At 39.5% G+C, this 18,914-nt stretch overlaps 1 protein-coding gene across 3 annotated transcripts in view; it reads left to right on the top strand.

The window, feature by feature from the left end:
* Positions 1-18,553, top strand: part of Arc42 (Activator-recruited cofactor subunit 42) — a 106,954-nt gene extending 88,401 nt beyond the window's left edge. For 2 of the 3 annotated variants that reach the window (XM_071664812.1, XM_071664811.1), the window contains exons 7-9: positions 2,528-2,655; positions 10,444-10,539; positions 16,373-18,553. In XM_071664812.1, the coding sequence (XP_071520913.1) occupies positions 2,528-2,655; positions 10,444-10,539; positions 16,373-16,585 (437 nt within the window). In that variant the 3' untranslated portion in view covers positions 16,586-18,553. Of the gene's footprint in view, positions 1-2,527; positions 2,656-10,443; positions 10,540-10,912; positions 11,255-16,372 lie in introns of those variants that run through there. The other variant, XM_071664813.1, reaches the window with a different exon arrangement.
* The last annotated feature ends 361 nt before the right edge of the window (positions 18,554-18,914 follow it).

Here is an 18,914-nt window from a genome sequence, read left to right on the forward strand (position 1 = left end):
ACAGCTCACTGTGCTCAACCAGGCCCCACAGACCTTTGCATGGTTTCCCATAGCTACTTCATATGTCCTGGTTCAGTTAATTGACAACAGGTCATTCCCAGTATACCTCATTGTTCCAGTTCACTCTATCCCATTCATGCCTTTCATCCTTCTGCATGTTCATACCCCAGTCGTTTGAAATATTTTTCGCTCCATCTTTCCATCTCCAGTTTAGTCTTCCTCTTTCTGTTCCCCTCCACTTCTGATACATATATCCTCTTTGACAACCTCTCTTCACTCATTCTCTCCATATGTCTAAACCAATTTAGCACACCCTCTTCAGTTTTCTCAACCACACTCTAATGATTACCACACCTCTCTCTTACCCTTTTATTACTTAACTCGATCAAATCACCTTACACCTCAAGGATTTCATTTCCAACACATTCACCCTCCTCTGCACATCCTCATCTGTAGCCCATGCTCTGCATACATACAACATTTGTTTGGTCTGCATATGCATTTTCTACCTCCCAAATAATGACTTTTCTTTCCACACATTCCTCAGTGCTCCTAGAACCTTAGCCCCCTCATCCACCCTATGACTCACTTTCGCTTTCATGGTCCATTATGCATGCCATGTCCTTTCCCAGGTATCAGAAACACTTCACTTTATCCAAATTTTCTCCATTGAAACTCACAGCCTAACTAACCTCTCCCCCTTCCCTGCTAAATACCGAATTTTTATTCACATTTACTCTGAATTTTGTCCTTTCATTCAGTCTTTCAAATTTAGTCACCAACTGCAGTTTCTCACTTGAATCTGCTGTCACTGCTGTGTTATCAGCAAATGACAACTGACTCATTTCTCAGGCTTCCTCACTTCCTACAGACTGCATACCCCTTTCTCCACAGCTCTTGCATTTACCTCTCTCAGCACTTTGTCCATAAACGAATTAAACAGCCATGATGGCACCCCTGCCATAGACAAGCCTTCACCTGTAACCACTCAGTCACCACTCTACTTGAACACATGCTTTTCACCCTTGATAAAACCTTCTCAGTACTTCTAGCAGCTTCCTTCCCACACTATATATTTGTTAGACCTTCCACAAGGCATCTTTATCAACTCTATCATATGCTTTCTCCGGACCAGTAAATGTCACATACAAATCCTTCGTTTTCTCTATTTCTCACTCATATTCTTGAAAGCATACACCTGATCCAAACATCCTCTGCCACTCCAGAAACCACATTGTTACTCCCTAGACTGATGCTCTCTACATGTCTTGACCCTTTCAGTCACTACTCTCCCATACAATATACCAGTTACACTCAATAAACTTATACGTCTGTAGTTGGAACACTTACCTTCGCTCCTCTTGCCTTTACAATGGTACTTTACGTGCATTCTCCCAATCTTCATGCACCTCACCATAACCCATACAAACTCTGAAAATTCTAACTAACCAATCAACACCACATCCAGTGCATGGCTTTCACCACCTCTTCTCATGTCACTAAACTACTTTCCATGACTTTCCTACTTAACACACCTCCCCAACCCAAACATCCTATATCCACCATCCTATTATCAAATACATTTAAGAGTCCTTCAAAGTACTCATTCCATTTTCTCTTTGCCTCATCACTTCCTTTTACCACATCCTCATTTGCCCCTTTCATGGATGTTTCCATTTGTTCTCTTGTTTTTCTCATATTATTAATCCCCTTTCAAAGCATTGTATTCTCCCTGAAGTTCATTGATAATTGCCATCTTTTTCAACCCCTGCAGATTTTTTTTGTAGTCATCTGTACTCTCTCCTTTTAAGTCCTGGTCATGCACCTCTCTTGTATGTACATATACTAATCATTTGTACTCCTCTGTAAGTCCTGGTTATGCACCTTCTTGCATCTTGTAATAGCAACTTTACTTCATGTCAGCGGTGCTTCCCTAAATATCCCTCATTCCTCACCCACTCCTTTTGTTTCATTTACTGTCACCTATTCCCATTCCACTCCCAGTCTCTCCTGGTTATTCCTTACACATGTCTATTTTCCAAACTCAATGTATCTCATCTTTCTAGATTCTGGCACCATTCTTGTTCTCTGAACCTTCTGTATTATTTTTTTCTTTGTGTGTGTGTTTGTCAAAGTGGTGTTTAAGCTTGAAAAGCATATTTTAGTTTTGGTCTTATATTCTCTGAACAGTGTGCTGAGTATTTCCTTACCCATGTACAGAGATACCTTGATAAGCACTCAGGCTGTGTTCCAGATCTCTGAACGCAAAGCCAAAAAATGCTAAACAGGGCGCTTTTGACATGGCATCCATGGAGATGTATACAGATAGCACCTGTAAAAGATATAGGGTTTCATTGGAATATGGGGAGTAGTACAAATGAGGATGGTGCACTCATGATAAATGTGTAAAATCAGTTTATAAATGATAACAGTGATATTTAATGTATTATTTATATGTATGAACTTTCATCATAATGTGTTTTATATGCATTTTAGTTGGAATTTAAATTTTCCACCAAATTTGCAGATGCTGGAAGGATTGGAGTCGCTGGTCAAGCCTTAGGCATAGCTCAAGCTGCCCTTGACTGTGCTATTGATTATGCAGGCAAGAGGATGGCTTTCAATGCTCCCATCCTGAAGATGCAGACCATTCAGGTATAATACTTGTTTCATCATAACCAGTTGTGGAACTAAATATTTCTCATACCATTGCTGTAATTTTTTCCTTTGCAGTGTGTCCCACAAACATGAGATATTCTTTTGGATGGACCCTTTGACCCATTGGCCTTTCCCACATGTTGCTCTCCACCCATCAGTAGTAGTGGCAGCCTGCTCTTTTCAGGCCTGCCTTTGGCAACTCAGAGACTGCTATAGTGATGATATTTTTGACTGAATCACTACCTTTCACTGACCCTTCTGGGTATGCAGAATTGTCTTAGATCATTTTTTTGTTATGTTAGCTGAGGTGGTACAAGCAACTAAGGCCTTAATCAAGGCCACCCCATTAATGCTATACAGGTTGAGCATCCCTAATCTGAAAATTTGAAATCTGCAAGGGTCCAAAATCCCAAACGTTTTGAGTGGCAACATGACATTACAAGTGGAAAATTCCACACCTGACCTTGCTTGCCTTGATGCTCTGTTGATACCACTTTTCACCACCAGACCTGCATGAATTACTAAGTTTTTTCTTATTCTCTGCTCTGTGTGAATAAGTGTAAGAAAATGATTGCTTATCAGTAGCATATAAACGATAAGCATATAAATTCAGAGTCAGGAATGAAAGTGATGCCAAACAACCACAGATTGTCCACATGGGTGGCTGATGTTGCGACACCGTAGCTTTCTGATGGTTCATTGTAACACAAACTTTGTTTCATGTGCAAAATTATTAAAAATATTGTATACATTACCTTTAGGCTAAAAGTTGTATATGAAACATAGATGGATCTTGTGTTTAGACTTGGGTCCCATCCCCAAGATAACTTATTATCTTATTATCTATTATTCTTAACGCTACCTTGCTAACGCAGGAAATGGCGAATAGTATAAAAAAAATTATTTATTTATATTTATTTTGCTTTGTCACTGTCTCCCGCGTTTGCGAGGTAGCACAAGAAAACAGATGAAAGAAATGGCCCAACCCACCCCCATACACATGTATATACATACATGTCCACACACGCAAATATACATACCTATACATCTCAATGTACACATATATATACACACACAAACACATACATATATACCCATGCACACAATTCACACTGTCTGCCTTTATTCATTCCCATCGCCACCTCACCACACATGGAATACCATCCCCCTCCCCCCTCATGTGTGCGAGGTAGCGCTAGGAAAAGACAACAAAGGCCCCATTCATTCACACTCAGTCTCTAGCTGTCATGCAATAATGCCCGAAACCACAGCTCCCTTTCCACATCCAGGCCCCACACAACTTTCCATGGTTTACCCCAGACACTTCACATGCCCTGATTCAATCCACTGACAGCACGTCAACCCCAGTATACCACATCGATCCAATTCACTCTATTCCTTGCATGCCTTTCACCCTCCTGCGTGTTCAGGCCCCGATCACTCAAAATCTTTTTCACTCCATCTTTCCACCTCCAATTTGGTCTCCCACTTCTCCTCGTTCCCTCCACCTCCGACACATATATCCTCTTGGTCAATCTTTCCTCACTCATTCTCTCCATGTGCCCAAACCATTTCAAAACACCCTCTTCTGCTCTCTCAACCACGCTCTTTTTATTTCCACACATCTCTCTTACCCTTACATTACTTACTCGATCAAACCACCTCACACCACACATTGTCCTCAAACATCTCATTTCCAGCACATCCACCCTCCTGCGCACAACTCTATCCATAGCCCACGCCTCGCAACCATACAACATTGTTGGAACCACTATTCCTTCAAACATACCCATTTTTGCTTTCCGAGATAATGTTCTCGACTTCCAAACATTCTTCAAGGCTCCCAGGATTTTCGCCCCCTCCCCCACCCTATGATTCACTTCTGCTTCCATGGTTCCATCCGCTGCCAGATCCACTCCCAGATATCTAAAACACTTTACTTCCTCCAGTTTTTCTCCATTCAAACTTACCTCCCAATTGACTTGACCCTCAACCCTACTGTACCTAATAACCTTGCTCTTTCACACACTTTACCAAACTCAGTCACCAGCTTCTACAGTTTCTCACATGAATCAGCCACCAGCGCTGTATCATCAGCGAACAACAACTGACTCACTTCCCAAGCTCTCATCCACAACAGACTTCATACTTGCCCCTCTTTCCAAAACTCTTGCATTCACCTCCCTAACAACCCCATCCATAAACAAATTAAACAACCATGGAGACATCACACACCCCTGCCGCAAACCTACATTCACTGAGAAGCAATCACTTTCCTCTCTTCCTACACGTACACACACCTTACATCCTCGATAAAAACTTTTCACTGCTTCTAACAACTTGCCTCCCACACCATATATTCTTAATACCTTCCACAGAGCATCTCTATCAACTCTATCATATGCCTTCTCCAGATCCATAAATGCTACATACAAATCCATTTGCTTTTCTAAGTATTTCTCACATACATTCTTCAAAGCAAACACCTGATCCACACATCCTCTACCACTTCTGAAACCACACTGCTCTTCCCCAATCTGATGCTCTGTACATGCCTTCACCCTCACAATCAATACCCTCCCATATGATTTACCAGGAATACTCAACAAACTTATACCTCTGTAATTTGAGCACTCACTCTTATCCCCTTTACCTTTGTACAATGGCTATATGCACGCATTCCGCCAATCCTCAGGCACCTCACCATGAGTCATACATACATTAAATAACCTTACCAACCAGTCAACAATACAGTCACCCCCTTTTTTAATAGATTCCACTGCAATACCATCCAAACCTGCTGCCTTGCCGGCTTTCATCTTCCGCAAAGCTTTTACTACCTCTTCCCTGTTTACCAAATCATTTTCCCTAACCCTCTCACTTTGCAAACCACCTCGACCAAAACACCCTATATCTGCCACTCTATCATCAAACACATTCAACAAACCTTCAAAATACTCACTCCATCTCCTCACATCACCACTACTTGTTATCACCTCCCCATTAGCGCCCTTCACTGAAGTTCCCATTTGCTCCCTTGTCTTATGCACTTTATTTACCTCCTTCCAGAAGATCTTTTTATTCTCCCTAAAATTTAATGATACTCTCTCACCCCAACTCTCATTTGCCCTCTTTTTCACCTCTTGCACCTTTCTCTTGACCTCCTGTCTCTTTCTTTTATACATCTCCCACTCAATTTCATTTTTTCCTTGCAAAAATCGTCCAAATGCCTCTCTCTTCTCTTTCACTAATAATCTTACTTCTTCATCCCACCACTCACTACCCTTTCTAATCAACCCACCTCCCATATATATGTGTGTGTGTGTGTGTTTACATGTAGGAAGAGAGGAAAGTGATTGCTTCTTAGTGAATGTTGGTTTGCGGCAGGGGTGCGTGATGTCTCCATGGTTGTTTAATTTGTTTATGGATGGGGTTGTTAGGGAGGTGAATGCAAGAGTTTTGGAAACAGGGGCAAGTATGCAGTCTGTTGTGGATGAGAGAGCTTGGGAAGTGAGTCAGTTGTTGTTCACTGATGATACAGCACTGGTGGCTGACTCGGGTGAGAAACTGCAGAAGCTGGTGACTGAGTTTGGTAAAGTGTGTGAAAGAAGAAAGCTGAGAGTGAATGTGAATAAGAGCAAGGTTATTAGGTACATTAGGGTTGAGGGACAAGTCAATTGGGAGGTAAGTTTGAATGGAGAAAAACTGGAGGAAGTGAAGTACTTCAGTTTTAGATATCTGGGAGTGGATTTAGCCGTGGATGGAACCATGGAAGCGGAAGTGAATCATAGGGTGGGGGAGAGGGCAAAAGTTCTGGGAGCGTTGAAAAATGTGTGGAAGTCGAGAACGTTATCTTGGAAAGCAAAAATGGGCATGTCTGAAGGAATAGTGGTTCCAACAATCTTATATGGTTGCGAGGAGTGGGCTATAGATAGAGTTGTGCGCAGGAGGGTGGATGTGCTGGAAATGAGATGTTTGAGGACAATATGTGATGTGAGGTGGTTTGATCGAGTAAGTAATGAAAGGGTAAGAGAGATGTGTCGTAATAAAAAGAGTGTGGTTGAGAGAGCAGAAGAGGGTGTTTTGAAATGGTTTTGTTACATGGAGAGAACGAGTGAGGAAAGATTGAAAAACAGGATATATGTGTCAGAGGTGGAGGGAACGAGGAGAAGTGGGAGACCAAATTGGAGTTGGAAAGATGGAGTGAAAAAGATTTTGAGCAATCAGGGCCTGAACATGCAGGAGGGTGAAAGGCATGCAAGGAATAGAGTGAATTGGAACGATGTGGTATACCGGGGTGATGTGCTGTCAATGGATTGAACCAGGGCATGTGAAGCGTCTGGGGTTAACCATGGAAAGTTTTGTGGGGCCTGGATGTGGAGAGGGAGCTGTGGTTTTGATGCATTATACATGACAGCTAGAGACTGAGTGTGAATGAATGTGGCCTTTGTTGTCTTTTCCTAGCGCTACCTCGCGCACGTGCAGGAGGGAGGGGGTTTTCATTTCATGTGTGGCGGGGTGGCGATGGGAATGAATAAGGGCAGACTATGAATTATGTACACGTGTATATATGTATATGTCTGTGTGTGATATATATGTATACATTGAGATGTATAGCTATGTATATGTGTGTGTGTGGATGTATATGTATATACATGTGTATGTGGATGGGTTGGGCCATTCTTTCGTCTGTTTCCTTGTGCCACCTCGCTAACGCAGGAGACAGCAACAAAGTATAAATAAATAAATAAATAATTATAAAAAAATATATATATATAGTCAGTGATAATAACAAGCCAAAGAGTTTGAGGAAAATTCCCAGGTTTTATATTTCCTGTAGGTACGGTCAAGTTAGAAAAATTATCAGTCACTTGTGGTGAATATTTAACATCAAACTTTGGATATCTTGAAAGTCTTGTAATATTCTAAGGTTTAATAAGATTTTTTATGATTAAAAACATGATTAATTGCTGAAGTGGCAGCACTTTTTAGAACTTCAGCCTCTTTTTTCTCCAAAGAAGTTACTACATTAGATTCTGCATGTCTCTTAAACACTGTTAAGAAAAACTTTGTTCTTAAAATCTCTGTTTACCTCCATAGAACTACATTATCTGTCATGTAATATGTCCAACTCCTTCGTTTGTTATATGTAATTAGTATTTTCACTCTACTTAAGTCTCCCCAGTTTTTGTCATTAATGATTATAGGAACCATTTTCTATATAAGTTTTCAGATTTTTTTTCCAGTATTATCATCACATAATGACTAAGAATTGGAAATTGTTTGGTCCTTACCTGAAAATGCACCATTTATGAGGATGGGACATTTTTCATGTGGCACCTACACAATACTATCTATCATCTATGTATCTATCTATATTTCTGATGCTCTTTCCCTTTGGGAAATCCCATCAAGGGGGTGGTCACTGTAAAAGAGTCAGCACTTATCCTCATCCTTACATTTCTCCTCCACGTACACCATTCCATGCATTCTTCCCCCATTTTCCTCTCTCCTTCCACTCTACTTACCTGTGTCACAGGTGGTCTTCCTCTCACACCAACTCCTTTACTTGTACTATTGTACATTCTTGTAAACTCCCCATCTTGCATTCTTTCCACATGCCCAAACCACCTCAAAAGTATTAAGCACACAGTGCTATATGAGGTAATTGTTCAAGGAGTAATCTTGTTGTTTTCATGAAAATTAGATACTGGTACTGATATCACATTTCTTTAAATATTTTTTTTTCTTTTAAACTATTTGCCATTTCCCGCATTAGCGAGGTAGCATTAAGGACAGAGGACTGGGCCTTTTTTGGAATATCCTCACCTGGCCCCCTCTGTTCCTTCTTTTGGAAAATTAAAAAAAAAAAAACGAGAGGGGAGGATTTCCAGCCCCCCGCTCCCTCCCTTTTAGTCGCCTTCTACGACACGCAGGGAATACGTGGGAAGTATTCTTAATCCCCTATCCCCAAGGATAATATATATATATTTTTTTTTGCTTTGTCGCTGTCTCCTGCGTTTGCGAGGTAGCGCAAGGAAACAGACGAAAGAAATGGCCCAACCCACCCCCATACACCTGTATATACATACGTCCACACACGCAAATATACATACCTACACGGCTTTCCATGGTTTACCCCAGACGCTTCACATGCCCTGATTCAATCCACTGACAGCACGTCAACCCCAGTATACCACATCGATCCAATTCACTCTATTCCTTGCCCGCCTTTCACCCTCCTGCATGTTCAGGCCCCGATCACTCAAAATCTTTTTCACTCCATCTTTCCACCTCCAATTTGGTCTCCCACTTCTCCTCGTTCCCTCCACCTCCGACACATATATCCTCTTGGTCAATCTTTCCTCACTCATTCTCTCCATGTGCCCAAACCATTTCAAAACACCCTCTTCTGCTCTCTCAACCACGCTCTTTTTATTTCCACACATCTCTCTTACCCTTACGTTACTTACTCGATCAAACCACCTCACACCACACATTGTCCTCAAACATCTCATTTCCAGCGCATCCATCCTCCTGCGCACAACTCTATCCATAGCCCACGCCTCGCAACCATACAACATTGTTGGAACCACTATTCCTTCAAACATACCCATTTTTGCTTTCCGAGATAATGTTCTCGACTTCCACATATTCTTCAAGGCTCCCAGGATTTTCGCCCCCTCCCTGTGATCCACTTCCGCTTCCATGGTTCCATCCGCTGCCAGATCCACTCCCAGATATCTAAAACACTTTACTTCCTCCAGTTTTTCTCCATTCAAACTTACCTCCCAATTGACTTGACCCTCAACCCTACTGTACTTAATAACCTTGCTCTTATTCACATTTACTCTTAACTTTCTTCTTTCACACACTTTACCAAACTCAGTCACCAGCTTCTGCAGTTTCTCACATGAATCAGCCACCAGCGCTGTATCATCAGCGATCAACAACTGACTCACTTCCCAAGCTCTCTCATCCCCAACAGACTTCATACTTGCCCCTCTTTCCAAAACTCTTGCATTCACCTCCCTAACAACCCCATCCATAAACAAATTAAACAACCATGGAGACATCACACACCCCTGCCGCAAACCTACATTCACTAAGAACCAATCACTTTCCTCTCTTCTTACACGTACACATGCCTTACATCCTCGATAAAAACTTTTCACTGCTTCTAACAACTTGCCTCCCACACCATATATTCTTAATACCTTCCACAGAGCATCTCTATCAACTCTATCATAAGATATCCTAAGTTTTGGCTTTTTAACTTCTAATTTCATGCTGTCTTGCACTCAGTATCTTTCTTCACCTAAGCCATCGCACGCTCTTATGTTATCTCTCCTTAACTTCATGGTTATTTACACTTTAGCTCATTCTCTTTGGCTTTAGTTTGCTTTTGCTTGTGGCTCAAGCTCTCTCATTCTAAGCTCACTCCAGCTGTCATTTGCTTTCTTCTTCAATGGTCCCTCCTACTTTCTTTGTACTCCTTCCCATCACTTTCCTGCAGATTCTGCCCATACATTTCCCATTTTTCTGTCATTAGCAAATTATTTTCTCCATAACTTTCTTTTCTCATACCACCATATCTCTTCTCCATAACCTTACTCTTTACCCACACATGAAAGCATTGTTGCTTTAAATACCTTCCACTCCTATTCACTTAATATCATACATTATGTGCATTGTGTTGGTAATTATTTTTCTCATATTTTTTCTTGTATGGATTCTATTGTGCTTTATTAATTTGTGAACTAAGTATTACATTTTATTTTGCAGCAAAAAATTGCTGATATGGCACTGAAGATTGAATCATCCCGTCTTCTTACCTATAAAGCAGCTGTACTGAAAGATGAAGGGAAGCCATTCTCTAAGGTCAGATTTGTTGTTTTTTATTGTGTGATTTTATTTCTTTACAGTAATCTCTACAATATCTGTTTCTTAAAGTAGTTGATAAAATATTCCATCTGTGTTACATCATTGATGGTATGGAGAAGCCGAGTTATTTTTAAAAAGGACTGAAGCTTAAGCTCATTTCTGATTAGGAATTAGTCAAAGGCAAAAATTATTGAAGAGAAGTTTGAGAAAAGAACTGGTAGATATAGCTATAATAAAGGTGTGCCTGAGAACTGGAATATGAGTAGAGAAAGAGAGGCTTACAGGGAAAATTTAACTTGATTACTAATTTTTCGTCCCGGATAGTAAAAAATAATGGATTACATGTTATGTTTTATGTTGATCCCATCAGAAATGTGTTGGACAGCTGCATTTACTCAGAACACCACTGTGGCCATAAACAGCCGTATGGAAAATAAGATGGCAACAAATTTCATCATTGTGACATAACAGCAAGATTTACTGAATATGCGCAACCTCAGACTAGATCATGAACTTACAACCTGAGGAGAATTTAGGTAATCAACTAATAAGGTGTTGCCATTTGGTTACATTAAAAATTAAAATTTTACTCCCCTTTAGCAAGTCGCACTTTCATGTACTGAATTACAGCAGCTGTTCCTTTCAGTGTTATCCATTCATTCTCTTACAAACTGGGTCTCCTTAAAATGATGCAAATAAAAGAAAGAAACGACATGATTCGCTCAACTTGGCAAAACCCCCTCACTGAATTTGAACTCAGGAAACTTCCACTCTCAAACCCTATTTAAACTCACAAAATTGATGCTCTCAGACTTAATATCTAATGCATTTACCATTCAGGGGCCCATTATTCTACTTCACCACTTGTATATAATAGACTTCATGAGCTGTAGATCCTCCAAAATCTTGAAAGAAACAGGGCTCACTGCCTGGACCTCTTCTGACAACCATTGTGTGTGTGTGTGTGGGTAGTTTGATTATATGTTGTTAGCGTAGGTTTTTTACTGGACAGTTTTCTTCAAAACCCTTTTCATCAAGCAATTATTTTTTACCTCTGATGATATAATTGGAGTAGCAAGATGAACTTTAAACTACTACTGTAAGTGAAATGAGTACTTTCATCTGTGTTCTGTGCATGGAGATTAAGTATTGTGAACAAACCAGTAGACTAGTTTTTTCACATATTTTCACCATGAGGCTATTTCTTCGGTGGATCCTGCTTCTACCTCACTAACACAGGAAATGGTGAACATGTTTGTCTATCTGTATCTGGACAGGCATCAGAGATATAGTTAGATAATGACCATCATTTCTTGTTAGTAAGGTAGCAGCAGGAAAAGGTGAAGAAATGGCCTCATTCACTTACATCCATTCTCTAGTTGTCATGTATAATGCAGCAAACTCTTGAGTCCCCTGTCCACAGTCAGGGCCCACAGGCCATTCTGTAGTTTCCCCCAATTGCTTCATGTGCCCTGGTACAGTCCATTGACAGCATGTCCTCCCTTGTAAAGTACATCACTCCAATACGCTCTTTCCCTTGCACACCTCACACCCTTTTTCATGTTCAGACCCAAGGCTTTAAAGGATCTTTCACTCCATTCTTCCACCTTCTTGTTTTCTGCCTTTTCCTTATTCCTTCCACTTCTGACATGTGTACCATCTGAGTCATCCATTTCTCACTCATCCTTGCTATAAGTCTAGATTATTTTAGCATACCCTCTTCAGATTTCTCATACATACTTCTCTCACTATCACATCTCTCTCTTACCCTATTTCTTATTCAATCAACCTTTCTCACACCACATATTGTCCTAAAACATTTCATTTCCAACTCATTCACCATATCCTTAACATTTTGTCTGATATCCATATAGCACCAACAGGACTTCCATACCATCAAGCATACCCATCTTTGCCCATAAAAGACATTGACCTCTATTTTCACACATTCGGCAATGCATCCATAGCATGAAGTTAAGTAAGAACCGTATTAAAAAGGATACAAAGAAATCCTTTTATAGTATATAGCTTTCTAGCGCTACCTAGCGCACATGCAGGGGGGAGGGGGTTGTCATTTCATGTGTGGTGGGGTGGCGATGGAAATGAATGAGGGCAGACAGTATGAATTATGTATATGTGCATATATGTATATGTCTCTGTGTGTATATATATATGTATACGTTGAGATGTATAGGTATGTATATGCGTGTGTGGATGTGCATGTATATACATGTGTATGTGGGTGGGCTGGGCCATTCTTTCGTCTGTTTCCTTGCGCTACCTCGCTAACGCGGGAGACAGCGACAAAGTATAATAAAAAAGAAAAAAAAAATAGTTTTCCAGGTACTCTTCCAGATCCATGTATACTAGATGTATGGCTTGGATGGCATACCTCCTCTTGTTTCACCTTTGTCTAAAAACCCCAACTTTCCCCTTTGCTTAGAAGCATGCCATGGAACAGCTCATTCCTAAGAAGGACACTGCTCTAACCCCTCCAACTTTTGCCCAATTGCTCTCTCTTCTTTTTTTATAGCCAGAGTCTTTGAAACTCTCACTTTGCCAAACACTTAGAATCCCATATGGGATTTGCTGTGTTAGGCCCACTGATGATCTCTCCTGTGACTCATCCCTGGTCCTCACCTGTCAGGGATTTTGGTGAAACTTGTCGTAGCTATTGAGATCTCCAAGACACTTGATAAGGTGCAACATAAGTCTTTGCTTTCAAAACTCCCTACCTTTGGCTTACTGCTTCTTTGTGTTCTCTAATGCATAGTTTACTTTTAGGCCTGGCAGTCCATTGCAGCTGTTGTTGTTGGAGAAAATTCCCCTTCCTATTCTATTAATAATGGTGTTTCTCAGGGTTTCATGCTATTATCATTAGTCTTGTAACTCTGATGCTGATGATTTCATTCTACATATTTCAGCTCACTAGCAAGATGAAGAATGTAGAATGTGCAGACAATCCAGATCCCACACTTTGCCCTCATTATATACTGAAATCTCAGTTACTTAGGGAATTTAGAAATGCACAGATTGATAATTTCACAAAGTTGAATGTATGTGTAACTGGGAAAATAAGTGAAATATTAAATAGATATTGGCCTTTTGCACCTAGAATATAAGTTTATTACATGTAGAGTTCTATGAGTCTGTGGAGGGACATTCTACGACTGGGGTGGGGATGACTTATGTCACCTCATCCCTTTGAGAGAGTGTATTTTTTTCTCAATAAACATATCAATCAGTCAGTCAAAATTCCCTTTACTACATATTCTATTTCTAATACTGATCATATTTCCAATTTCAATTCAGATCTCTGCAGCATTTTGGAATGGGGAACCAGTAGCCTTGTAAAATTTGACAGTGCTAAAACTTAATTTCTCCTTATTTCTGTTTCTAAGAATCATTTGTTTCTCGCTGTTCAATTTCAGGAGACCATATTTTGCCGTGTAATCATATAAACATGCTGGTCATAACCATATCCTTCACTTTATCCTTTGAACCCCACATAATCAATATCATGAAGTCTACTTCTCAAAAGATGGGACAGCTTTATAAGTATTGAGTAATTTTTTTGTGAGCTGCTGTGTCACATCTGCAGGGGTTGTATTTGCCTAAGTATGGAATACTTTTAGCTCACCTGGAGTGGCTCAACCCCCACTTATGAACTAGAGTTGAATCAAAGGCCTTCCGTCTCATTAATTTTCCTTGCATCATGTCTTCTCTTCAACCTTCCCTTCCTGTGTGCTGTGATGCTGCCACTCTCTCTTTTTTGAAAGTATGATTTTGGTCATTACTCTTGTGAACTGTCTGCATGTGTCCCCACCTCATGGTATGCATTTAGCTGCTGCTTCCCACTGCTTCTGTGTGGAGACTGGCCATTCGAAGATTGGCTGTTGTGATACATCCTTCCCTTGAACAGCTTAGCTGTGGAATTCTCTTTGTCTTTCCCTTTTCATATACCTTTCTCCTTTTAAGAGTCAGGTCTGCAAACATTTGCCAGAAAGAAAAAAAAAAGTAATAGTGGAAAAATGGAACAGAATGACTGAGAACAGGTTCAATACTGACAGCATACATAAATGTAAAAGGTTTTATGATAGCAGAGAATGTTCAGTAGACTGGGGCCCACGAGTGTAAATCTCCCTCCTTGTACAGTGAAAATAGGTAATTACCCGAGACCTTTGCTTGCTCATTCACCTATGGCTCCCATGGTTCCATTTATTTATTTATGATTATGCCCAGACCAATTTTTGTGAGTCCTGGTGTTAGTTTCTCCTTTCACACACTCTTCCGGACTCACACACCAGCTTCTGCAGTTCTTCATTTGAATCTGCAGTCAGCATCCTATCATCAGCAAGCAACAATTGACTCATCTCCCAGGGTCCCCCACACTCAACATTATGCATACCTGCTCCTCTCTTCAAGACAGCTTGCCTTTACCTCCCTCACCTTATCCATAAACAGATTAAACAGCCATGTTTAAATCACACATACTAGCCGCAGACCCACCTTTACCTGGAACCACTCACTCTCGTCTCTACCCACTCTGACACATGCCTTACTCTCTTGATGAAACCTACTCTGCTTCAGATAGCTTTCATCCTTCACCATGTATTCACAGCTCCTTCCACAGAGCATCTCTGTCGACCCTATCATGTGTGTTTTCAAGAGCCATACATGCCACATACAAATCCCTCTGTTTCTCAAAGTATCTCTCATACTTCAAAGCAAGCACCTGATCCACACATCCTCTTCCAATCCTAAAACTATATTGTTCTTCCCCAATCTGATTCTCATGCATGGCATCACCCTCTTTTTCACCAGTCTCTCATACAGCTTCCTTGGTACACTTAACAGGCTTATACTTCTGTAACTCAAACTCTTGCCTTTATACAGCGACACTAAACAGCATTCTACCAGTCCTCAGGCACCTCAGTGTGATCCTAACACATGTTGAAACTGCTAACTAATCAGTCAGCAACACATGAGAAATTTAATGATAGTTCCATCGATTCCAGCTGCCTTGCAACATATTGTCATACCTCTTTTTATTTCACAAAACCACTTGCCATGACTCAAACACTTTCCATACCTTCCCATCCCAAACACCATACATCTTGCACCCTGTCATCAAACACATTCAAGTCTTTTAAAGTACTTGCTCCTCCTTTTCACTTCATCTCTTCCTGTTAACACTTTCCCCATTCACTGATGGTTCCATTTATTTTTTTGCTTTCTCACACTATTAATATCCTTTCAAAATATTTTCTTATTCTCCCTCTAGTTTGTTGATACTTACTCACCGAAAGTCTCATTTGCTCTCTTTTTCAGCAGCACCTTTCTCTTGACTTCCTGCTTTTTTCTTTTGTACGTTTGTCACTCGCACTTATTTCCTGTAACTAATATCCATACAAATCTTTTTTTTTTTCTTTCATAAGCAACTTTACTTCATCGTCCCACCACTTATTACTCTCTCTCACCTACCAACCTCCCAACTTCCATATACCACACCCTTCTCTTGTACCGCTTCCTCAAATTTACACCTCCCATTCCTCATCCACTACCCTAGCTTTATATAATCTAACCTTTTGCAAGTATACACTCAGTCTCTTAAAAGAGACTTTCCCCACACAGTCTCACTTACTTTCACCAGCCATGTTCTCACCCATCATTTTTCTGCAGTTATTTTTTTTTTTTTTAATTTCTTACATTATGACAGTTCTTGTAATTGCCCATCAAAGTTTAAAACTTATCATAAATTATGTTTAGTTTCTAGTTTAATTTTCTTGTACAGAATTGTTTTGGCTGTAGTATTTCCCAATTTCCACAGCATGCTGCAATGGCAAAATTAGCTGCCTCAGAAACAGCCACTTTCTGTGCTCACCAAGCCATACAGATTCTTGGAGGCATGGGATATGTTAGTGACATGCCAGCAGAGAGACACTATCGAGATGCACGCATCACTGAAATCTATGAAGGAACATCTGAAATCCAACGTTTAGTCATAGCAGGAAGTATTATTAAAGAGTATCAAGCACTGTAATGATAGTTCCTTTTTGGATTGCAGGACAAGAGTAAGTTGTCATTCTAATGAAAAAGAATTTATGTATGTTGTACGCCTTTTCATAGATAGAATAAAATGAAAGGATTGGCTAATGTATTGCACACTGGGTGTGAATTTAGGTATAGTAATGTTGTTTGTGTATGTGAGCAATATGATTGAATCAAAGTGAGTAGGCAACTTTATTTGGATAACTATTCAGTGCTGGAAAAATTCTGTTACATTATTATCACAAATTTACTTTGTGTGTTTGTGTAGGAAATGAATATAACTCGATGGAGAGCTGTTCATTTTTGTAAAACACATTAAGGAAAACCTACTTTCACCATAATTTCAGAATCAGGAAAAATATTTCACAAATTACCTTGTAAATGTGCAGGCTGAAAAGCTTTGAAATACATATGATAAATCCTTTAGTGGTAACAGAGGTTATTTGGCTTGAAAGTATCAACAACAATCTAAGTGGAATACAACTAAATTTAGTTCAGCAGTCTGTAAACATTTAACATGGTGTATAATATGATTTCATATTTTCATTATGTAGTAATATACATTATTGACTGTTTAACAGTGGACCCTTGTTCTTTGGATTGGCTTCCTTCCCATGTTTGGATTTGTAACATTTTTTCTTGGTGAGGGTTTGGTTTTAAGTCTGTGTGCTAATCATTAAACTCGTTTAGGATGTACTTCTTACCTTCCTTCCTTAGGGGTCTCTTCTACCTTCTCTGAAGCTCCTGCAACACTTAAGAAGCTTCTTTAAGTATGTACTCTATATATGTTAATGCTGTACAAATGAATTTTGCAAATATATTCTCATGTACAGCCAGATGTGGTAGAAACTGGAATAATAATGATTAAGAGCTCCACACATTCATAAGCAAAAGCAAAAATCAAGAGATGTACAACTGGTATTGAAAAATTGACAAGGACTAACAGTGTTTTTATGTCTTCAAATGTTAGAATATATTTCCTTTCGTGTTGTCAGATTATATTCTTTCAATAGGTCCATATATTGTTATTGTTGCTGGGGAAATTTACTGAAAAATCACTGATGTTGTAATACACATTGTTTATCTTATTGTTGTGAATGGTGTTAGCCAGCTTGCTATTTCACCAAACAAACCGAAATGAGCAGAAAATGCAGCATACAGATGGATACTTGCTGCATAAGTGCTTGTGAATTAACAGTGAAGTGCCTTGCTTAATGAATGCTGAGTTCAACAGTAATTTGAAAATGTATTAAATCATAATGAAGAGGATATAAATGAACAATATGTAAACTATTAGTTCAGCATATACTCGAAGCATTTTGTGACCGATTGAAATATATCTTATATGAAGATGAGAAGTGGGAAGGCAAAGAAAGCTTAATATGGTAAATGCAGGATAGTAACAAGAATAAGAAAATTTGTCACCTTGTTTTGCTTGGTCATAGTACATATAAAATTAATGCATTACCCCTAGGTATATGAGAAAGGAAGACGAATAAGTTTGCCCATGGAGAAATATGATTACTATTTAAGTCCACAATACTTTTTAGCCTTTTGTTTTTTAAATCACCTGTCAAGTCAAAAATGGATGCATTGACCTATGAGCAGTGTATACTGACTTCTCTCATGAGTAATGTGTAAATGCATGGGACTTTATGAAATAGGGGTGATGGCTGACCTTGTATATTTTTAAAAGGGGCATAGAGTTAATTTTCATCATAGACTAAAGCTACAGTGAGGAAGAAGTGCATTAGAGGGTAACTTTATTGAATAGATTGTTTGCCTGAACGTGGGTTCAGGTAAACAAGCATTTCCTGTATATTTGTATATTTTGTGTTTAATTCTGTGAACTTGAATGCCATTATGAACTTGGTAGTACTGATATGTGCAACTTATCAATGCAATTATTGTGTACAGATATTTGTAATGATTCATATAAAATTATAGATTTGCAAAGAAATTTTCTTGTTTTCTTGTCTTTGCATACTTTTAAATAAAAGTATTCTGTAAGATCCTAGGAGATTTAGTAAGAACATCATTGAGATCTAGGTGCTTGCTGCTGTAAGCACACACATTGTCTCAAGCTAAAAAATTTTAGGTACTTGTTTCCTATTACTCAAAAGAAAGTGTTTAGGATGAAAGACGTTAAGCAATTTTACGGGAATTTTTTTCATTCTACAGGTGTATCCCTTGAGCTTTACACCCATCCCATGACATTGATAATAAATTTGCATGTGAAAAGGTGCATGTATAATGAAACCCATTTTCAGATGGGATGCGTTACCAAAGGAAAGATTTTGGCTCCAAGATGTCATAAATAG

This window comes from Panulirus ornatus, chromosome 9, assembly GCF_036320965.1.
Source record: "Panulirus ornatus isolate Po-2019 chromosome 9, ASM3632096v1, whole genome shotgun sequence".
In the NCBI taxonomy this organism is placed as follows: Eukaryota; Metazoa; Arthropoda; class Malacostraca; order Decapoda; family Palinuridae; genus Panulirus; species Panulirus ornatus.